This window comes from Chiloscyllium punctatum, chromosome 1 (assembly GCF_047496795.1).
Source record: "Chiloscyllium punctatum isolate Juve2018m chromosome 1, sChiPun1.3, whole genome shotgun sequence".
In the NCBI taxonomy this organism is placed as follows: domain Eukaryota; kingdom Metazoa; phylum Chordata; class Chondrichthyes; order Orectolobiformes; family Hemiscylliidae; genus Chiloscyllium; species Chiloscyllium punctatum.
Window position 1 is genome coordinate 123,558,873 of NC_092739.1, and position 24,061 is coordinate 123,582,933.

General features: G+C 42.3%; 1 protein-coding gene across 1 annotated transcript in view; it reads left to right on the forward strand.

The window, feature by feature from the left end:
- Positions 1–2,138: 2,138 nt before the first annotated feature.
- slc45a2 (solute carrier family 45 member 2) overlaps positions 2,139–24,061 on the forward strand; it is a 44,071-nt gene continuing 22,148 nt past the window's right edge. Inside the window, exons 1-5 of the mRNA XM_072573385.1 lie at positions 2,139–2,732; positions 3,118–3,294; positions 16,654–17,000; positions 17,579–17,722; positions 21,784–21,907. Coding sequence (XP_072429486.1) covers positions 2,309–2,732; positions 3,118–3,294; positions 16,654–17,000; positions 17,579–17,722; positions 21,784–21,907 — 1,216 coding nt within the window. The 5' untranslated portion in view covers positions 2,139–2,308. The remainder of the gene's footprint in view (positions 2,733–3,117; positions 3,295–16,653; positions 17,001–17,578; positions 17,723–21,783; positions 21,908–24,061) is intronic.

Sequence of the window (24,061 nt, forward strand, 5' to 3'; positions counted from 1 at the left end):
CCTTTAATCCAGATCTGTAGCCAAATAGCTCATTCTCCCCATATTACATGTTATCTAAACTTGCTAACAGTCTACCATGAGGAACCTTGTCAATTACTGAACTTTACTGAAGTCCACATATATCACATCCATCGCTCTGCCCTCATCAATCCTCTTTGTTATTTCTCCAAAAAACTCAATCAAGTTTGTGAGACACAATTTCCCAAGCACAAAGCCATGTTGACTATCCTTAATCAGTCCCTGACTTTCCAAAAACATATAAGTCCTGTCCCTGTCCCTCAGGATTCCCTCCAAGAACTTGGAATAAGCTGCCAGAGGAAGTTGTGGAGGCTGGTACAATTGCAACATTTAAAAGTCATCTGGATGAGTATATGAGTAGGAAGGCTTTGGAGGGATATGGGCCGGGTGCTGGCAAGTGGGACTAGATTGGGCTGGGTTATCTGGTTGGCATGGACAAGTAGAACCGAAGAGATTGTTTCCTTGCTGTACATCTCTATGACTGTATGACTTGCTCACTACCAATGTCAGGCTCACCAGTCTCTCGTTTTCTGGCTTTTCTTTACCATCTTTCTTAAATAATGGCACCACATTAGCCAAACTCCAGTCTCTGGCACCTCACACTGTGACTATCGATGAACCAAATATGTCAGTAAGGGGCCCAGCAATCACTTCCCTAGCTACTTACAGAGTTCTAGGGTACACCTGATCAGGTCCTGGGGATTTATCCACTTTTCTATTTATTGAATTTAGCTCCACCTTCAACCCCATAATTCCAACCAAATTCATCTCCAAACTCCGAGGCCCAAAGTCCAAACTCTGCTCCCCCCTCTGCAACTGGGTCTTGTAGTTCCTGGCCCACAGACCACAATCAATAAGAATAGGTGACAACACCTCCTCCACAATAGTCCTCAACAGTGGTGCCCTGCAAGGCTGCATACTCAGCCCCTTACAATATCCTTATACAGTCATGAATTTGTGGCCAAATTCTACTCTACTACCATTTACAAATTTGCCGATGACACCACGATAAGACAGAGTACAGGAAGAAGATAGACAGCTTAGTGGCATGGTGTAACGACAACAATCAATGTCAGCAAAACAAAGGAGCTGACCATCGACTTCAGGAAGCGAGAGGAGGACATACCCCTGTCTGTATCAGTGGTGCTGAGGTTCAAGTTCCTAGGAGTAAATATTACAAAGATCTGTCCTGCTCCGTCAATGTCAACACTACAGTCAAGAAAACACACCAATACCTCTACTTCCTCACAAGGCTAAGGAAATTTGCATGTCCATGATGACGCTTATCAACTTTTACAGAAAACAACCTACCCGGATGCTTCAGAGCTTGGTATGGCATTTGCTCTGCCCAACACCACAATACATTACAGAGAGTTGTGAACGCAGCCCCGTCCATCACGCAAACCAGCCTTCCTTCCATCGACTCTGTCTACATTTCCCACTGCCTTGGGAAAGCAGCTAACATAATCAAAGACCCTTCCCTCTCCTGTTACACTCTCTTTCAGCCTTTTCCATCCAGAAGAAGATGCAAAAGTTTGAAAACGCATACAGATTTAAGAATAGTCTCTTCCCCACTGTTATCAGATTTGTGAACCTCTCATATATTTGGAGTTGCTCTTTCTCTGGACCTTCTCTGTAGCTGTAACACTACATTCTATATTCTGTTCTATTACCCTGATGTACTTATTCAAGATCTCCATGATTTGTAAGGCACACACCTATTTTCACTCTTGGTAAGAGTCATCGTGGACAATAATAAATCACATCAAATCAAATCAAAGGTTGAGGAGAAAGCTGTAGTGACACAAATGCATTGTCCAACTAACACACCCCTCCTTAAGCCCGTATCCTCTTCTGTGAAAATTAATATTGATGCTCCTTCCAGTCCCCTTTAAGATAAAACGTTTCAGTTTGTAGGAGCGTGTAAATATTACGCTTTTGTATTGAAAGTTGAGGGGCAAATATGTAGAGGTACAACTACATTGTCCATGGGTACCAGAACTGCAACATCCATTGCGTTATATTTCAAAACGAACGATAAATATCATAACAGAGGTTGCTTCAGAGTGTACATAAGGAGCGTTTAGTGGAACTTCCACAGATCACTGTGCGGTCGATTTGCAGACGTTTACGCAACTTTAACAAACTGCTGATTGCTCAGATGCTGAAGGGGTTGTGTTCTCCTCAGTCCAACCTGCCTGGGGTTTTCCTGCGTCATTTGGGAGTTGCTCCTCTCTCTGCTGCTAGCCCCGATGAGTGAACCTCCGGCCAGAGGGTGAAGTAGTCAGCGATGACCCGTTCAGCAGCAGTGCACACGGACACTGGCAGCCCGCTCCCTGAAGCGGAGGTGAGGAGCAGCAGCAGCAGCAGCAACCCAACAGAAGTGCCCCCCAATGAACCGGCCGAGCCTCCCAGGAGGTCCCTGCTCAGGCTGCTCATGCACAGCGGCCTGATGTTTGGCAGGGAGTTCTGCTACGCTGCAGAGGGAGCGTTCGCCACGCCGGTGCTGCTCAGTGTCGGGCTCCCTCGCAGCCTTTACAGTCTGGTGTGGCTCCTCAGCCCCTGCCTGGGCTTCATCCTCCAACCCATCGTCGGCTCCGCCAGCGACTACTGCCGCTCGAAATGGGGCAGGAGGAGACCTTACATCTTGGCGCTGGGGATCCTGATGGTGCTCGGAATGACTCTGTTCCTCAACGGAGACGCGTTGGTAACAGGCAAGTGTCTAACTGCACTCACCCAGGGACGCCTAGTTCACTGGAAGGTGCTGGAGAATTAAACAAGTGCAGCCTTGTCTCAGACATTCTTATACAACTTTTCAATCATTCATTTTCCGCATTAGATGCTCATAGTTCACACACCTCAATAGCGTAAACATCTGAACGGTGATGTCTGAGCTCACAAAATCGCTACACCTGAGTCACCTGCATGCTAAGTTACATTCCGAAAGTAGTTTGTGACTAACTATAACTATTGTACTGTAGTTAGACTTTCTTCAAAGGGATCAGCCGGAGAGAAAACGCACATAGCGAATTTACACAAATAACTTTAAACTCAAATCTTTCGGGATGAATGATTTTTAATTGAAAAAAAATGTTTTAGCCACCATCAAAAACAGGAAACAAAGGCATATTTGGGGTGTCCTGATTACTGTCTTCGGCGTGGTCGTCTTTGACTTCTCGGCTGACTTCATCGACAGTCCTATCAAGGCTTATTTGTTTGATGTGTGCTCCCATGAGGATAAGGAGAAAGCCTTACACTTCCACGCACTGTTAACTGGTGAGTGCATTCCTCTCAATCCTGGCAGCTGGCATTGTGCGATTATCACGAGTCTCTATTTGGCGTCAGCAGGACGCAACTCGTGAGCCACCAGCCAGAGACATAAGAAGTTAACTTCCACATGTAAAAGGATTCCATCGATTTATTCTTTATGAAATAATTTGGCGAACAATTGGCTGAATTTAGTCTTACTCCAAGCGTAGATTTATCAACAATCTGAACTTTACAGAAGAATTGGGGAATAGTTAATCTTTCTGTAATATCTTATGTTTTTATTTCTCACACTGTCAAGTCTGTTTCATCTTTGCTAGTTCTTTCTCTTCTCCGATCTGAGTATTTTTTCTTTATGTTTAGATAGGTCACAGTGCCTACTATGGGAAACTGTGATAGGGAAAACTGCTAAGAACCCAGGAAAATGTGATTCTCATTGATTCCCATTGCATTCCTCCTCAGCCACTTGTGTTTCCCTCTAAATCCTTGCCTAAGCTTGAATTTCGCTCGTATTTATTCTGATTGATCCATTATCTTTGTTGTTGCCTCTATCTTTCCCGGATAGAACAATAAATTGGAATCCTACATCACCTTTATCTTCTCTGCTGTAGTTGCTCACTTCAGTCTTAATCCACCATTCATCATCCCACCCTCACAGTCTCAACAAAGAAGGATGATGGACGTTCCCTCTGTCACCCCCCCCCCCCCCCACACACACACACACACAGACACCTTGAACTTCTTCCTTCCTGATTGTTTCTTTTATATTTTCATACTTACAAAATTCAATTTTTAAAAAGACGTATCAAACTAGAATTGGTAAAAGGAACAGCATTCCTGTCTGTTGTTGACCATCTGACTCCCATTCTTCCTCCCGTTGTTTTCATATACTCCTTTGGCAACACCGACTGGGCCAACATTTATTGCCCGAACTGAATTGCCATTGAGAAATTGGTGGTGAGCTGCCACCTTCAACCACCATATGTCCTGGTAATGCCACCTTTATTATACAGTTTAGTATTTTCACAACTGTTGTTAGACTAACTGGTTTGTACTTCCTTCTTTTCGCTTGCCCTCCTTTTTTAAATTATGTTTGCCACTTTCCTATTGGAAGGAAATATGCCAGAGTCAGTAGAATTTTGAATGATAACCATCAATGTATCGGATATACTGACGGTGATACCCTCGGTGCTGTGGCTTGTAGATCATCAGGTTCACAGAGTTTATCTAGTACAGAGAAATTCTTAGACACTGGAGAGGAGCTGGTTTTTGAGTAAAAGCAAAAAATGCCTACTTTCTACAATCTCAAGTTTATAATTAATAGCACAAAAGTAAGGTTAAAGTAAATAAAGGTAAGCCAACTTAAAAGTTAGCTTAAACATATGACAGAGCACCTTGGCCAAGTAGAATGGCCATCTTGTTGTGTCAGGGGAGTCACAGACCTGTCATTTGACCCAGATAACCCATGTTTAGGAAGGGTCACTAGCTTCACAAGCTTAACAAATGGGTGTCAGAATTCAAATGGCAGCTGGAGTCACTGAGGTGCACCCGCAAGGCTGAGAACTGTGTGGATAGCACATTCAGCAAAGCGGACACCACACAAGTTAAAGACAAACACTCAGATAAGGAATGGGTGACTGGCAGGTAGCCCCAAGGAAAATAGCAAGGTAGTTCAGGAATCTTCTGGGGATTCATTCACTAACCATTTTGTCATTCTGGATGTTGGCAACGGCAATGGTTTCGCAAAGGGACACTGCATGAGCCAGATTAGCAGCACCATGGGTGGCCCAGATGATGGTGAGCTGGTTTTCTGAATTGCTGCAGTCCCTGTAACTGTTGATAGACCTACAATGCTCTGAGAGAGGAAATTTTGACCCAGTTACAGTGAAGGAACAGCAATATATTTTCACATCTGGATGGTGAGTGGCTTGGAAGGGAACTTGCAGGTGGTGCTGTTCCCATGTCATTATGGTTTTGGAAGATGAATTTCTGCAGTGCATCTTGTAGATCATATACACTGCTGCCATTGAGCATCAGCAATAAAAGGAATGGATGCTTGTGCATGTAGAATCAATCAAGAGGATTGCTTTGGCCTGGCTGGTGACAAGCTGTTGTTGGAGCTGCTCTTATCCAGGCAAGTGGGAAATCTTCCATCACACTCCTGACGTATGCCTTGATTATGGTGAACAGGCTGTGGGAGGCAAGAGGTAAATTACTTGCTGCAGTATTCCTAGCTTCTGATTTGCTCTTGTAGCAACTGAATTTATATGGTGAGTCCAAATGAGTTTCTGGTCAATGGTAACCCCCAGAATGTTGATAGATAAGGGGATCCAAGATGGTAACACCACTGAATGTCAAGGGGCAGTGGTTAGATTTTCTCTTATTTCAAATGTTTGTTACCTGCCATAAATAGGAAGACAAGAAAGATGAATGTATGGCTGGAAATATTGAGCAGGAGGGAGTGCATTTGCTTGCAGGGATATTGGGATGGCTCGGTGGGGAGAATCACAATCATTCCCACTCCTGTGAGAGTTGAGAACCAGAGGATTTAAATTCAAAGTGTTCTATAACATAAACAAAGATGAGATGAATAAACATTTTCACATGATAATTGGTTCAGCTCTGAAATGCAGAGGATGCTGGAGGCAATTTCAGTTGAGGCAGTCAAGACAGAATTGAATTGAATTAGAATTACAATTGAGTTTGTTGTCACATGTACTCACATGAATGCAGTGATAAATTTACAAGTCGCACTTATGGTACCATCTCAGGTACAAAGGTACCTAGGTACAGAATCTTGGTACAAAGCAGAAGAATAAAGAAAACAAAGTTAAAAAGTTAACTCACAGCCTTTCTTACAAAAAAACCCAAAGAAATGCAGTTAAAAGTGAAATACTGCATAAGTGCGTGGCCATGCAGAGCTCACACTCCTCACAAGGGCCTGTCCTCCTCCTCTTTGGGCTTGATCTCGCACCCACAGCCGCCTCCAACTGCCTGCTCTCTCTGCCTCACTGCCTCTTGCTCCTACCACTAGCCACTCTGGGCTGCATATTCTTGCTCTCTCCCCTGGCTGCTCCGGGCTGCATATTCCCGCTCTCCCTGCTCCGGGCTGCATATTCCCATTCTATCCCCTGGCCACTCTGGGCTGCATATTCCCGCTCTCCCTGCTCCGGGCTGCATATTCCCATTCTATCCCCTGGCCACTCCGGGCTGCATATCCCCACTCTCCCTGCTCCGGGCTGCATATTCCCGTTCTATCCCCTGGCCACTCCGGGCTGCATATTCCCGTTCTCTCCCCTGGCCACTCCGGGCTGCATATTCCCACACTCTCCCTTGACCACTGTGGGCTGCATATTCCCGCTGTCTCCCCTGACCACTCGGGGCTGCATATTTCCGCGCTCTCCCCCAGCCACTCCGGGCTGTGTGTTCCCACTATTTCCCTCCCCTGGCTGCTCCGGGCTGCACGTTCCCACTGTGCCCCCACCCCGCCTCCCCCCACCGGCCTCTCCCCCGGCTGCTCTGGGCTGCATATTCCGACTCTATCCTCTAGCCATTCCGGCTGCATATTCCCGCTCTTCCTGCTCCGGGCTGCATATTCCTGCTCTCCCCTGGCTGCTCTGGGCTGCATATTCCCACTCTCTCCCCTGGCCACTCCGGGCTGCATATTCCCACTCTCTCTGCTCCGAGTTGCATATTCCCGCTCTCTCCCCCTGGCCACTCCGAGCTGCATGTTCCCGCTCTCTCCCCCCAGCCACTCCAAGCTGCATGTTCCCGCTCTCTCCCCCCGGCCACTCCAAGCTGCATGTTCCTGCTCTCTCCCCCCGGCCATTCCGAGCTGCATGTTCATGTTCTCTCCCCCGGCCACTCCGAGCTGCATATTCCCGTTCTCTCCCCTGGCCACTCCGAGCTGCATGTTCCCGCACTCACCCCCGGCCACTCCGAGCTGCATATTCCTGCTCTCTCCCCCGGCCACTCTGAGCTGCATGTTCCCGCTCTCTCCCCCCGGCCACACCAAGCTGCATATTCCCGCACCCTCCCCTGACCACTCCAGGCTGCATATTCCCATTCTCTCCCCTGGCCACTCCGGGCTGCATATTCCTGTTCTTTCCCCCCGGCCACTCCAAGCTGCATGTTCCCGCTCTCTCCCCCCCGGCCACTCTGGGCTGCATATTCCCGCTCTCTCCCCTGGCCACTCCGGGCTGCATATTCCTGCTCTCTCCTCCGGCCACCAAGCTAAACAAAAACATGCACAGGAATTCCTAGAGGCCTGGCATTCAACCCGGAACTCCATCAATAAACACATCGATTTGTACCCCATTTACCAACCTTTGAGAAAAAGAACCGGAAATGATATCACCCACAACAGACCAAGACACATAAACAGAAAGTAGGACAGAACCCCAGTGATTCACCGGAGGCTCACTGATGATGTTACCCAGCATGGTCAGAAAACTTCTGAGAACAAACCTGCCAGCTAAGCGAGTAAACTTACAATCTAAAAAAGGATAGTGAAGGAAGGAGAAAACCTGTGGCGGATGGAGCAGACGAGTACTGAGCCAGAGCCCACAAGCTGTGCTGCTACTCTGCCACCATCTTGTTTGATTACTTAAATAGAAACACCATGCTGGTTTGCAGAGAAAAGAGCAGAGAAAATGCTCAGAGCCAATACAAATATGATGGGATGAATGATCTCCTTCTGCACTGTAACAATGGTTGTGACCCCTGGAAATCCCCTTATTTCACAAGTTTTTTTTATATATTAATAACATCATGAAGTTCCTTGTCCCCAGAAACTATGCATAAAGCAAAGCCTCCATAGCACTAAAGACATAGGAACAGAAGTAGACCATTCAGCCCATCAAGTCTGCTGCACCATTCAGTGAGGTCATGGATAATTTGATAATCCTCAACTCCACTTTCCTGCTTTTTCCCATAGCCCTTTGTTCCCTTACTGATGAAACATCTGTCTTTCTCAGCCTTGAATATGCTTAATTCCCAGTCTCAACAGCCCTTGCGGTGAAGAATTCCACAGATTTACAACCCAGTAAGAGTGTAAATTCCTCCTCATCTGTGTCCTAAATGGGTGACCATTTTTTCTCAGGTTATATCTTTTGGTTCTAGACTATCTCACAAAGGAGAAATGACTTTGTCATCAGAACGTCTTCATCAGAGTCACCAGACTTGAAAAGTTGACTCTGATTTCTTCCCAAAGATGATGCCAGACGTGTTGAATTTTGCCAATAATTTCTGTTTTTGTTTCAGATCTTCAGCATCCATGGTTCTTTGTTTTACTTTACTCCCTAAGAATTGTGTATATTTCAATAACGTCACATCTCATTATTCTATACTCAAATTAGTACCAGCCTTGCAAATCTGTTTGGACTGTATCCAATACTAGTACATCTTTCCTTAGATATGGGCCCAAAACTGTCCACAGTCTTCTTACTGTGGTCTGACTAGTGCCTTGCATAGTTTTTACAAAATCTCCATACTTTTATATTCCATTCCCCTTGAAATAAAAGCCAACATGCCCTGTGGCTGAACTTGACTGCTAACTTTTTGTGATTCATAGACACGGACTCCCAAAAACCTTTGTTTTGTAACTTTTTGCAGTCCTCCTCTATTTAAATAATATTCAGCTCCTCTGTTCTTCTTGCCAAAACGAGTGGTGTTTGATGGAAAATATTCAGCCTGGAGTCCGGTTACTAGTGGTGTGCCACAAGGATCTGTTTTGGTACCATTGTTGTTTGTCATTTTTATAGACACTTGGACGCAGGCATAAGTCGATCGGTTAGTAAGTTTGCAGATAGTACTAAAGTCGGTGGAGCGGTGGACAATGGAGAAGAATGTTGCAGGTTGCAGGGAGACTTGGATAAACTACAGAACTGGGCTGAAAGGTGGCAAATGGAGTTCAATGCAGATAAATGTGAGGTGATTCACTTTGGGAAGAATAACAGGAAGGCAGAATACTGGGTCAATGGAAAGATTCTTGGTAGTGTGGATGTGCAGAGGGATCTTGGTGTGCATGTACATAGAAAGTACATAGAAAGTTGTCACCCAGGTTGACAGTGCTGTTAAGAAGGCATACAGTATGTTAGGTTTTATTGGTAGAGGGATTAAGTTCTGGAGCCATGATGTCATGCTGCAACTATACAAAACATTAATACGGCCGCACTTGGAATATTGTGTACATTTCTAGTCACTATATTTCGGGAAGGATGTGGAAGCATTGGAAAAGGTGCAGAGGAAATTTACCAGGATGTTGCCTGGTCTGGAGGGAAGCTCATATGAGGAAAGGCTGAGAGACTTGTGTCTGTTCTCATTGAAAAGAAGAAGGCTAAGAGGGGATTTGATGGAGAGATACAAGACGATCAGAGGGTTAGATAGGCTGGGCAGTGAGAGTCTTTTTCCTAGGATGATGACATCTGCTTGTACAAAGGGACATAGCTGCAAATTGAGGGATGATAGATTTAAGACAAATGGTAGAGGCAGGTTTTTCACTTAGAGAGTGGTACGGGCATGGAATGCCCAGCCTGCCAATGTAGTTAACTCAGCCATATTAGGGGCATTTAAACAGTCCTTGGATAAGCACATGGACGATGATGGAATAGTGTAGGGTGATGGGCTTAGATTAGTTCACAGGTCAGCACAACATTGAGGACCAAAGGGCCTGTTCTGCACTGAATTGTTCTGTGTTCTAAAATGCATAACCTCCCATTTTTCCCACATTACATTCCATCTGCCAGGTTTTTGCCCATTCACTTATTGTCCAAGGAGCCTAAGTTGACTTTGGCTTCTCTCTTCCTTTTTATAAGCTCTTCCTGTCTGTCTTGAAATTACTTGCAAATTTACCCTCAAAGTTTATTTTCTTTCTTGTTTCGGTTGCCTTTTGTTGGTCTTTTAAACTTTCTCAATCCTCTGACTTACCACAAAACTTTTCCACAGATTGTCTTTCAAGCTGATGCTATCCTTAATTTGGAGGAGATGAGGACTGCGGATGCTGTCCAGTCAGAGTCGAAAAGTGTGGTGCTGGAAAAGCACAGCAGATTAGGCAGCATCCAAGGAGCAGGACAGTCAATGTTTCAGGTATAAGCTCTTCATCAGGAATATTGTGCGGGGGAAAGGGGGACGACCCACCCTCATTCCCCTATTTATCTCTCATACCCCTTCCCCCTTCCACATTCCTGATGAAGAGCTTATGCCCGAAACGTTGACTGTCCTGCCCCATGGATAAGACTATAAGACATAGGAGTGCAAGTGAGGCCATTTGGCCCTTCGAGTCACTCCGACATTCAATCACGGCTGATGGGCATTTCAATGCCACTTACCCGCACTCTCCCCATATCCCTTAAATCCTTCCGAGATTAAGAATTTATCAATCTCTGCCTTGAAGACATTTAACGTCCCAGCCTCCACTGCACTCCATGGCAATGAATTCTACGGGCCCACCACTCTCTGGCTGAAGAAATGACTCCTCATTGACCCCCTCTAATTCTAAGGCTGTGCCCATGGGTCCTAGTATCCCCACCTGATGGAAACAAATTCCCACCGTCCACCCTTTCTAAGCCATGCATTATCTTGTAAGTTTCTATTAGATCTCCCCTCAAACTTCTGAACTCTAATGAATAAAATCCCTGGCTACTCAGTCAGGATGCTACCTGATCTGCTGTGATTTCCCAGCGCCACACTTTTCGACTCTATCCTTAACTTCCCTGGTGACCATAGTTGTCTTTTCTCCTTCCCAGAATTCTTCTTCCTCACTGTAACATATCTTTACTATGGACTACGCATTACTTTCTTAAATGTCTGCCATTTATCCTCAACTGTTTTTGCTGCTACTTCAAGAAAAACGTTTAGGTCAGAATAAAGAAGAGGCCTTCTGGTACAGTAGAGAGTATTCCTGCTTCTGAAGCAGAAGCCCTGGGATACATTCCAACTCCAGGAGGTTGATTACCAATCTCCAGTTGGCAGTGATAAGAGAGAGTCTCTTGCTCTGCTGTGCATGATGTAGCTTGTGACTGATTTCAGGAAAAAAGAACAATGGAAACAAATCGATGCACGTGCTTCATCTGCCTCCTGTGTTTCTCTATGTGAGAAGAGTGAAGGAGAGATAAATCAACTCATTCAGCCTATTTAGGCTAGTATATTATTCAAAACCTACTTAAGCATACAAAAAAGAATTAAAAGCAAAACATTGCTGTAAATATAAATCAGGTCAGAGAGACTTAAGACGAGGGAAGATTATCAAACATTTTTGGTCTGTTTCTCTCTCCACAGATACTGCTGAACCGCAAAGTGTTTAAAGCATTTTTCTGTTTCATTTTACATATATATAAAAAAGGAGAGTAGCCAGGGAAAGGTTTGGCCCACTCATGGACAAAGGAGGGAATCAATGTGTGGAGCCAGGCGAGGTAGGTGAGGTCCTAAACGAAACTTTGTGTTGGTATTCACCAAAGAGAAGGAATTGGTGGAGGATGATCTCAGGGAAGGGAGTGTTGAATTTCTAAGCCAAGCTGCTATCAAAAAGGAAGAGGTGTTATTCGTCTTAAAAAGTATTAAGATAGAAAGTCCCCAGGTCCTGATGGGATGTAACCAAGAATATTGAGGGAGGCAAGAGAACAAATTGCTGGAGCATTGACAAACATATTTATATTCTCTTTAGCTACAGGTGAAGTCCCAGAGGACTGGAGAATAGCCAATGTTGTCCTATTGTTTAAGAAGGGTAGTAGAGATAATCAATGAAATTACAGGCCTGTGAGTCTCCTGTTGATGATAGGGAAAATATTGGAAAAGATTCTTGGGGCAAGATCTATACACATTTCAAAGAAAATAGACTTATTAGCGATAGACAGTACGGATTTATGTGCCTCACTAACTTGATCGAGTTTTTTGAGGAGGTGTTGAAGATATTTGATGTGGGAAAAGTGGTTGACGTTGTCTACGTGGACTTCAGTAATGCCTTTGACAAGGTCCCTCATGGCAGACTGGTACAAAAATTGAAGTCACATGGTATCGGGCTGAGCTGGCAAAATGGATACAGAGGGAAAAAAGGAGAAAGTGAGGACTGCAGATGCTGGAGATCAGAGCTGAAAAATGTGTTGCTGGAAAAGCGCAGCAGATCAGGCCACATCCAAGGAGCAGGAGAATTGACGTTTCGGGCATAAGCCCTTCCTGAACGTTGATTCTCCTGCTCCTTGGGTGCTGCCTGACCTGCTGCACTTTTCCAGCAACACATTTTTCAGCTCAAAATGGATACAGAACTGGCTTGATTATAAGAGACACAGGGTGGTGATGGAAAGATGCATTTTGGAATGGAGGGTTGTAATTAGTGGTATCCCACACGGATCAGTGCTAAGACTCTTCTCTTTGTGGTCTATATAAATGATTTGGAGGAAAATGTGGCTTGTCTAATTAGTAGGTTTGCGGACGATAGAAAGACAGGTAGAGTTGCAAATAGTGAGGAGGATTGTCAGAGGATACAGCAGGATATAAATCAGTTGAAGGCAAGGGCAGAAAAATGGCAGGTGGAGTTTAACCTGGACAAATTTGAAGTAATGTATTTTGGAAGGGCAAGTACAGATGGAAATTATACAGTGAATGGCAGAGCCCAAAGAAGTATTGACATGCAGAGGGATCTGGTTATGCAGGTCCACAGATCACTGAAGGTGACAGCACAGGTCAATAAGGTAGTAACAAAGGCCTATGGCATGCTTGCCTTCATTGGAAGGGGCTTTAAGTATAAGGATAGGCAAGTTAGGCTGCAGTTTTATAGAACGTTTGTTGCATCATACTTAGAATATTGCATACAATTCTGGTCACCACACTGCCAGAAGGATGTGGATGCATTGGAGAGAGTACAGAAAAGTTTTACCAGGATGTTGCCTGGTATAGAGGATTTTAGCTGTGGAGAAAGGTTGAATAAACTGGGGTTGGTTTCACTGAAGCTCTTGATAGAAGTTTATAAGATTGTAAATGGCAAGGATAGAGTGGAAAGTATGAGGATTTTTTCCTAGGGTGCAGGGGTCAATTACAAGGGGACACAGATTCAACGTGTGATTGCGGGGGGAGTGGGGGGGGGGGGGGAAATGAATGTTTAAAAGAGATGTTTGAGGCAAGTTTTTCAAACAAATTCTGGTGAGTGCCTGGAATGCACTGCCAAAGGAGGTGGTGAAAGTAGACACTATAGCAGTGTTGAAGAAACACCTGGATGAATACATGAATAGGAAGGGAATAGAGGAATATGGATCCTGTAAGTGAAGACAGTTTTAGCACAAAACGGTGAAATGTGTCAGTGCAAGTTTGGAGGGCCAAAGAGCCTGGTCCTTTTGCTCCTAACTTGTATGTTATATGTACCCAGCAACAGCACTGTGCCAGTCAGGGGCAGGAATGGCTGGATATTGTTAATGGATGAGGAGCAGGTCTTTGATATTATAGAATATAGGACATTAGAGCGCAGTACAGGCCTTTCAACCCTTGATGTTGCACCGACCTGTGAAACCAATCTGAAGCCCATCAAACCTACACTATGCCATTTTTAATCCATTTGTCTATCCAGTGACCATTTAACTGCTCTTAAAGTTGGTGAGTCTACGACTGTAGCACGCAGGCCGTTCCACATCCCTGCTATTCTTTGAGTAAAGAAATTAACTCTGACATCTGTCCTATATCTATCACCCGTCAATTTAAAGCTATGTGCTCTCGTGCTAGCCATTACCATCCGAGGAAAAAGGCTCTCATTGTCCACCCTATATAACCCTACAATTATCTTATATGTCTCAATTAAGTCACCTCTCAACCTTCTTCTCTCTAACAAAAACAGCTTCAAGACCCTCAGCATCTCCTCGTAAGACCTTCCCTCCATACTAGGCACCATCCCAATAAATCTCCTCTGAATACTTCCAAAAGCTTTCACATTCTTCCGATAATGCAGTGACCAGAACATACAGTCATAAAGTCATGCAGCATGGAAACAGACCCTTCAATCCACCAATCTATATTGACCATAATCCCAAACTAAAGTAGTCCCACCTGCCTGCTCCTGGCCAATGTCCCTCCAACCTTTCCTATTCATGTGCTTATTCAAATGTCTTTTCGACATTGTAATTGTACCCACATCGACCACTTCCTCTGCAAGCTTAATCCACACACAAACCACCCTTTTTTTAAAAAATTGTCCCTCATGTCTTTTTTAAATTTCTCTCCCCTCACTTTAAAAATATGCTCTCTAGTCTTGAGATTCTCCATCTTGGGGAAAAGACAACTACCATTAACTCTATCTATATCCCTCATTATTTTATCAACTTTACTATAAAGTCCCCTGAGAACCTCCCATGCTCCAATGAGATAAGTCCCAGTCTATCCAGCCTTTCTTTATAACTCAAACCTTCCATACCTGGCAACATATTGACAAATCTCTTCTGAACCCTCTCCAGCTTGGTAATATCCTTCCTACAACTGGGTGACCAGAACTGGACACAGTACTCCAGAAGAGGCCTCACTAATGCCTTATACGACTCAACATTGTATACTAATGGTATATTAACATCTTCACAGTCAATAATCTGATTGCAGCTGATGCATCAATAGCCAGCACTACGGGTTCCTTCAACACAGGAGTGTGGCAAGTCTGGATGCTGTCCTCATTCCTTTTCCTCTTGATCAGTACTTTTATCATAAAAATTGCGGGTGTAGACTTTGGCATCAACACCACCGGATGGCCTCTCTTCACCCTCCTAATTTTCTTTTTAAACAATCTACTACATTCTCTATACTACAAAGAGGTGAAAGAGTGCAGGCAAAAATATGGAGTAAAAGATTTGGACTTCACAGACTACATCATCTTGCTGACCAAGATAATTGTACATCCTTCAAGATAGGACCAATAGTCTTGAGTGTAGTGGCACTAAAGTTGGTCTATTCATCATCTGCAAGAACACCAAGGCAATAATGACTAAGCATCATCAAGGTTCACCCATCAGTATTGGGCAACAGAACCTTGAAGATTTGAAATGTCTTCATGGAAAGCACAAATTCCAGGGAGGATCATGTGGAGATTGACCTCCACACAAGAATTGGTGAAATAGTATCAGTTTTCCAGCAACTCCATGCAATGTGAGCATCCAACCATACCAACATAACCATAAAGCTGTGACCTGACATGTTTATTGTAGTACTAATTGCAATCTATGTTACTGAGAGGAGGTTGAGGGGTAAGTTATAAAGGTTTATAAAATCACAAGGGGCATAGATAAGGTGAATTGCCAAGGTCTTTTTCCCAGGGCAGGGGAGTTGAAAACTAGCGGGCATAGGGCATAAGGTGAGAGGGGGGTGATATAAAAGGGACCTAAGAGGTAACTTTTTCAAGCAGAGGTTCATGCGTATATGGAACAAGCTGCCAAAGAAAGTAGTAGAGGTGAGTACAATTGCAACATTTCAAAGACATTTGGACAGCCACATGAATAGGAAGGATTTAGAGGGATATGGGTCAAATACAGGCAAGTGGGCCTAGTTCAGTTTAGGAAACCTGATCAGAATGGACAAAGCTGGGCAAAAGGATCTGTTTCTGTGCTGTATAATTTTATGATTCTGTGACTGTAAGAGATATGAAAGAGAAGTAGAAAGGTAACACTTAAATTGGATGTCTTTCACAACATTGCTGATATAAAATTCCTAACGTCATCTAAAGAGACAGCTTCACCAATGAAGTGTGCTACAGCAAAACCTACAGGACATCAAGACAGAGAAAAGGCTGAGACTGGAAAGATTTACATCTCACCGTCCAGATTTCCAACCCTCCAGACAGGCAATAGAATGGATACTACCAGATGGAGAAAGAATATGGTGCCAACAATACAAACACCTAGTGAAAGTATACTTCCGGAGGGCCTTTAAGACCAGTATAATATCCGAGCTGAAGCTAAAGAGATTGCGATGGATTTGGGATTTTGAGGAGTTGTAGAGTACAAACAGCACTTGGTGGCAGATGAGTTAAAATGTTGAGCTTATATTCCACATATCCTTGATATCCTAGACACCTGTTAATTCAGAAATAGAAACAGAAATTGCTGCAAAAACTCTGCAGTTCTGGCAGCATCGGTGGAGACACGGCAAAGTTAATATTTCTGGTCCAGTGATCTTTCTTCAGAATTGTTAATTTAGGTTCCTTAGGCTGTCAGATTTAGAAATTTCCCTAAGACAGTTGCTTATGTATTACCAGCATCTACTATTTCAAAAAGTGCAGGAAAGAAATAATTGTTGTCTAAACTATTTGAAAGGGATATTGGTGGTGACACAATAGGGTTAAAGAGCAGTAAGTTGCTTTCAGTAAAATTGCTTAAATATTAATCATTATGCTTTCTCTTTCTATAGGCCTTGGAGGTGCTGCAGGCTATCTAATTGGTGCCATTGAATGGAGAAATACTTCCCTGGGTCAGATATTAGGATCTGAATATCAAGTCATTTACATTTTTGCTGCAATTATTTTCATTGTACTTCTAATAATACACATGTTCAGTATTCCAGAAATTCCATTTGGTCAAGATATAGGTTGTCAGCAGTTATATTTATTAGAACATAATACTCCTACCTATGGAACCATCGAGAGTCCTGCAAGTGGTCAATATAATCAAAATTCTTATAATTCACGATCTTTGTCAGGGATAGGAAAATTGGAAGATAATTCGCAAACCACTTGCATAAAACCATCAGAAGAAAAGGTAATTTTCTTTAATAAGCTTTATTTTAAATTAGGCATTGCTATGAGGAGGAAGTTTTTTTAAACTTAGTTTATCAAACGATGATTGTTTGTTAAACGATTTATTTTCATCATACCTTGCTTGCCATGGTGGAAACAACTTACCTGTGTGCAGACAAGGCAGAACTGTCATTTCAATATGAAATATACTCTTAAATTTTTATGTATTTGGTAGTTAACAATAATACAAATAATTCCTTTGAAATAGCATAGAAACCTTCAAAGCAAACGGATTTCTTATTGCAAATTTTCATTTGGCATTTTGTAATCATGTTCTGACACAATCTCATTGAGACTATAAACTCAGAAAATGTTTATGTACACCACAGAACAGGTGAGCATGCATGAAGATAAGGAATGATTCATTAGCGTTCTATAACAAGTATATCTTCTAGCTCCACAAAATAGAACATCAATTGAACCTCTTCTTAATTGTGTAGTTAGATTTTCTAAGTATCCATGAAAGTGAACATCTACAGCATTTGGTTAGTGGTTAAAGTGAATCTAGCTACACTAATATATTTTTATATTTGATTTCAGGGATCAAAACATGTAACCCTAAAGTCACTAATTAAAGCTCTGCTCAGTATGCCTTCTCATTACCGTTCCTTGTGTGTAAGTCACCTCATAGGATGGACAGCATTTCTCTCAACTATGCTATTCTTCACTGACTTTGCGGGGCAGGTAAGAACAAATAATATTTATTTTGAATTTACTTACAAATTTTTTGACACCTATTATGTATTGCATTTTTAACAAGAAATCAAACAAAGACTAATTTGTGCATTCCATTCTCATGGATACCCATATGACATAGGTTTTTCTGGCCAAATTTTCTGGGTAAATACATTTATTTGGTGCCTTATCACATCCTCAGAATCTCCAAAGTATTCTACTTCTATTGAATTAAGAGCAGCATTATTTATGCAAAGTGCAGGCTCACAAACAGTTTCTGTTTTTATTCCCTCTTATTCCTTCATGAGATGTAAGCATGGATAGTAAGGTGTACATTTATTGCTCATCACTAATTCCCCTTGACAAGAGGATGGTGAATCACCTTCTTAGACTATAATCGTACCATAGTAAACAGGAACGGGGGTAAGCCATTCAGCCCTTCAAGCATACACTGACATTCAATGTTTTCCCGTTGTTTCCCCACACTACCTCCTAACAGCTGTAGTGCTTATTTTTTACCCCAGCACACATGTTGTGATTGTGCAGATGTGAGACACAGTGAAAAACACCAAGTGCACAAATCTTTATTCATGTTCCATCACGAGGAAGAAAGGAAACACCTGAGTGGCCAGTGACAAGCAGTGCCTGACTCCTCAAAGGGCAATGCTACATGATCAAAAAGTGAAAGGGGGATAGAATCAGATGAGGAAATAACACCCAATGGTGCCTACCTGTCCTGAAAACCTTGAGGGTGTTGGTAGACACTACACACTCCTTCTCCAAGGATATCCGGCATGGAAGAGGGGCAGGCAATGCACTGCCATTCAATAAGATCAGGCACCAAACAAGAAGACTGATTATCACTTTGAATCTATGATCAGGGGTGGATTGAAGGTGGAATATTGACTGAGCAACTCACTGCTGATCTTTGGATGAGCTCAAGTTGAGTAGATAGATGTGATCATATAAACTAGGTAAAAGTGAGGACTGCAGATGCTGTAAACCAGATTCTAGATCAGAGTGGTGCTGGAAAAGCACAGCAGGTCGGGCAGCATCCGAGCAGCAGGAAAATCAATGTCTCAGGCAAAAGCCCTTCATCAGGAATCCAGGCAGGAAGCCTACAGGGTAGAGAAATAAATGGCGGGGGGGTGGGGGGGGGGGGGGGGGGAGGAGGTGGAGTGGGGGGGGTTGGGGGGTGGAGGCGTCTGGGGAGCAGTGGTGTAGAGGTCAGTACCCAAACTGAGTTGATAAGATAGAGGGAAGACTAGAGACAATTCAACCAATGGCAAAAACATTAAAGTTTTACAGTTTCTATGCCTAACTTTGCTCAGATGAACTTCAAACACTAAATAATTGCATATTTGAATTAATACTGACTGAATTTAAGAGAATTTTGTTGGCTGACATCAAGAAAAATTCAAAAGATTTTAAATAAATCAATGAGCAATGTAAACTCAGTATAGAAATCTTCTACAGTGCAATGCAATGAGAGACACCAGCAATGCAGTAATGTAAATGCAAAGAAGATTGTCAAATCCAAGATAGTTTACGAAATCACAAAATGTACATGACATTCAACTGCCAGCAGATCGAAGTCAAGTCAGAGTTAGCAGTATCCAACCTGCACCTAATCTGGATAGATACCCTGCAGACAACACATCACTGAGATTGGAATAGAAAGCAAAGCATAATACCTCCCTAGAGTTCCAACATTTGGTGCACAGACTAAATTATTCCCGGGAAATTAACTATGTTCGATGTTAACATTTCAAAAACAATTTTCTAACTTTCACTGGGCAAAAATGCACTCAATTAAATTTAGTTCTGTAAATCCAATCTGTGACAACTGCTTAAGTATTAATTAGGTTAAAAAAATCAGTGAAGTCAAAGATTTAAACCTACAGATCGCAAGCAGAACAGTGTACAGTTAAAAAAAAACGAAATTAAATATTTCCAATATCATATGATTACTTCATCTGAAATATTGCAGTTGTAAGAACAGAGTGCTCTCTGAGTTCCTTGTATTCAAGCTGCCTAAATTATGTGCTAAGGATCTTAATGAGGCTTAAGAGAGCATTTCCCACTCAGCCAAGTTGACAAGATTGGTTAAGGTTACCTGGGTGTAGCCAAGTGGTGACCTAGAGTACAAAAAACATTTTAATATCTTACTGCCAAGAACAATTAGAGGAAACATTCCCTAATCTTGATCAAATTTATATAATTTAAAGGGACAAAAGACTAATAATATATGTTTCAAACTGATGTGCTGTGATCTGTTATGGAGGTTGGATCATTGGAAGTATTTAAAGAGGAGGTAGAGAGGGCTTTGAAATACCAACTATTTGATAACTATGAGGAGCGAGTGTAAACATTGAGGCCTATGCAAATCAGCCATGATCTTATAATGGAAGGGCATGTACAAAGAATAAATCGCAGTATAAATTGAGATGAGAAGCAGTTATTTTAGAGAACACAGATGATCACTTTACCCAGATGTACAATTTAATTCCAGCTTCTTTGTCAGTCTTCACGTTAGAGTCATAGAGAGAGATGTATAACATGGACACAGACTCTTTGGTCCAACTCATCCATGCTGACCAGATGTCATAAATTAATTTAGTCCCATTTGCCAACATTTGGCCCATATCCCTCTTAATGCTTCCTATTCATGTACCCATCCAGATGCCTTTTAAATGTTGTAATTGTACCACCCTCCACCACTTCCTCTGGCAGCTCATTCCATATATGCACCACCCTCTGCATGAAACAGTTGCCCCTTAGGTCCCCTCTCACCTTAAACCAAGTCCTCTTGTTTTGGATCTAATTTTGCTCATGATTTTTCCGTCTTGTGCAAATGCAAAATGGGCAATAACTTTACTTGGTCCAGTTATGCTGCTGTCTGTAGAAGATGATCATTTGGAAACTGACCCAGTCAAATTAACTTAGCTGGCCCAACAAGAAAAATTATTTGGGACAATGCACACAGAACACTCTGGATTTTTTGTAAGAGGCTGTCAAACCTGACAATGCAGCATTGGTAATACCTTTAAGTAGCATCGCATGTCCTGAACACTATATTTTTTCAAAACTTTCAGGAGGCATAAAATTCAGACACATGGTGAACAGCAAGGATGGTAATAGCTGACTTCAGAAGGATGTCAATGGCTAAATAGGCAGGCACAAAGCAGATTGTGTTAATGCAAGGAAGAATGAAATGATGTCTTTTCAGTGGAAGACTGAGGAGAGTCAATACCAATCAAATTTTACTCGGGATTCATGGTCATAAAAACTTGGGTTACAGATTCAAATCTGTAAAAGTTGGCAAGTTGACTTAGCTGTTTAAAAAGATACTTGGTTTTATAAATAGAGGCATATGCCATAAAGTTCCGATGGATGTGTGAGGCCCTAAACGGTCCAAAGTAGTGTTTATGTTGTACCCATAAGATATAGGAACAGAATTAGGCCATTTGGCCCATCAAGACTGCTTCTCCATTCAATTATGACTGATATGTTTTCACAACCCCATTCCCCTGCCTTCTCCATGTACCTTTGATCCCTTTACTAATCGAGACCTCACAGTCTCTTTCTTAAAGACGCTTAATGGCTTGGTCTCCACAGGCTTCTGGGACAATGGGTTCCACAGATTCACTGCCCTCTGGCTGAAGAAATTCCTTCTCATCTCAATTCTAAAGGGTTGACCCATCACTCTGATGCTGTACCCTTGGGTCCTAGTCTCTCCTATTCATGCTGCTCCTTCATTCACAGGCTGTTTCTCTCTCAGAAACAAATTTTGTACTCAAGACAGAGGTTAGTAGCTTTTTGAGTTGATGTAGAAGATCCAGACTAGCAGAGTGGGTCAAAGGGTCTATACCAATTCCTATTCTTTATGTTCTTGTCTTCATTAATCCTAGGTGGATGCGATAATCATGACTTTTATGAGTTTAGTAAAGTAGTTCCTTCAACTTCACTTTCTATTTAGCTCAAGAAGAGGACAGTTTTTCTTATGTAAAAGTATATTATATTCATATTTCTTCTATAATAATTTGACTTTATTTATTTTAATCTCTCAGGTAATGTATAAAGGAAATCCATATGCAGAACACAACTCTACCTCATACCTTACTTACGAGCGAGGTGTTGAAATAGGAAGTTGGGGCTTGTGTATTAATGCTATTTTTTCAGCAATTTACTCATGTAAGTGCTTCAATCCGTTTTCTACACACTACGTGTCTCATTGCTTTTATAATATTAACAATATTGAAAATATTTGGAGTTTAACTTGGATAGTTACGAGATATTGCGTTTTGGCAAAGCAAAGAAGGACAGGACTGACACAGTTAATGGTAGGGCCCTGGGGAGTGCTGTCGAACAGAGAGACCTAGGGTTTCAGGTGCATAGTTCTTTGAAACTTGTGTCACAGGTAAACATGGTGGCTAAGAAGACATTTTGGCATGCTTGCTTTCATTGCTCAGACCACTGAGTATAGGGGTTGAGTTGCCATATTTGCAGGATGTCAGTGAGGCCACTTTTGGAGTACTATGTGCAGTTCCGGTCACCCTGCTATAGGAAGAAGGTTCAGGAAAGATTTAACAGGATGTTTCTGGGACTAGAGGGTTTGAGTTATTAGGAGGGGCTAGATAGGCTAGGACTTTTTCAGTGGAGCACAAGAAGTTGAGGGGTGACCTTATGGAGGTTTATAAACTCATGAGGGAACATTGATAGGATGAATAGCGAAGGTCTTTACCCAAGGTGGGGGTGTTCAAAACTAGGAGGTATATTTTTTAAGGTGAGAGGAGAGAGATTAAGAAGGGACCTGAGTGACGACCTTTTCACACAGAAGGTGCTTCATATGTGGAATGAACTGCCAAAGGAAGTGGTAGATGTGGGTAAAGTTACAACATTTAAAAGACATTTGGATAGGTGCATGAATAGGAAAGAGTTAGAGGGAAATGGGCCAAATGTAGTCAAGTGGAAGTAGTTTAGTTTGGGAAACTTGGTTGGTATCAACGAATTGGATTGAAAGGTCTGTTTCCCTGCTGTGTGACAGTAGACTGTTGGGAATCCTTCCTCCTTAAAACAAACTCTTTTTTTGGATATGACAGTCTGTAGAGTAGGCACAATAGCACATAAATCACAATTTGTCTTGAAAAATGTAATCAATGGTGTTATAAATAGTCATTTGGTTCTTGGGAGCTGTTGAAAAATGAATATTGCTCTTTTAGCTCAAGGTATTTTCACACTGGTTTTTCTATGTTAATTTTGATTCATAATGATTATATACATTCTTGGTCATTTGAATAAACTCCAATCCAAGTATCTGCAATACGTTTGAATGTTGTGCCACTAACCAATATAAATTAAAATAACAAATGGAAATTTATTTTAAGTCTGATATAATTATTTCATCTGGGAGAATTTGCATTTATAATATATGACTAAATTGCATCATTTACATTGCATTTCCACTGTTGTGCTTGGGGCACTATTTATTCCATTGTTAAAAGAAGAGGAGGAAGCAGAACAAGATACAATATACATTATTGAGTTATTTTGTTCAGGTTTCCATGATGTTTTCTGTAAACAAACATAAATATGTATTTCTATAGTATTTGGCAAACCCAGAAATATCTCAGGGGAAGGTCCGAATGGGAGGAAGATATCACAAGAAACAAAAAAACGTTGTCAAAGTGGAAAATATTGAAGGCAGGTAGGGGTTAAGAATGGAAAAGATAGGATTCCCAGAAGATGATGGCAAGGCAAGTGAAGGTGGTTTAGAGAGAATAGTAAATAAGAGAAGGCCACTGCTGACAGACTGGAAGTTCAACCCATTAAAACGTGCTTAGAGAAGGATGGATAAGGTTGCAGAGAGACTGAAAACTCCAGATGAGAATATTCTAGGAGGTTTTACTAGAGATGGTGCAAAGAATGATGATAGACTAGTACACAAAATGAATTAATGTCTTCTGAATAATAGTGACACTGTGGAGGAATTTCTAGCTTCTACCCTGATGTAGCAAGAACAAGAGAGTTTGTGAGGGAGTAGGAAGCACAGAGAAAAGGAAGAGAGTATGTTGACAGTCAATAATGCATACAGTTCTGAGAGTGGAATCTGAATGATGTAGACTTTGGTGAGACAAGTCAGGAATGAAAATGTCAATATTGAGAGCAAAATATCTGATTCAATAGCCAGGTTTTGAATGGTGAGGCAAGAATCTCGCTAGTGAGTAGAGAGCAACCTATTTGCATCCATTAGAATGCTATTGTTACCTAAACTTGCTCCTCTGGGTCTCCTCCTTCAACAAAAGTCACCAGTATTTCAGGTACCCTTTCCAGACTGCAATGGCTCAC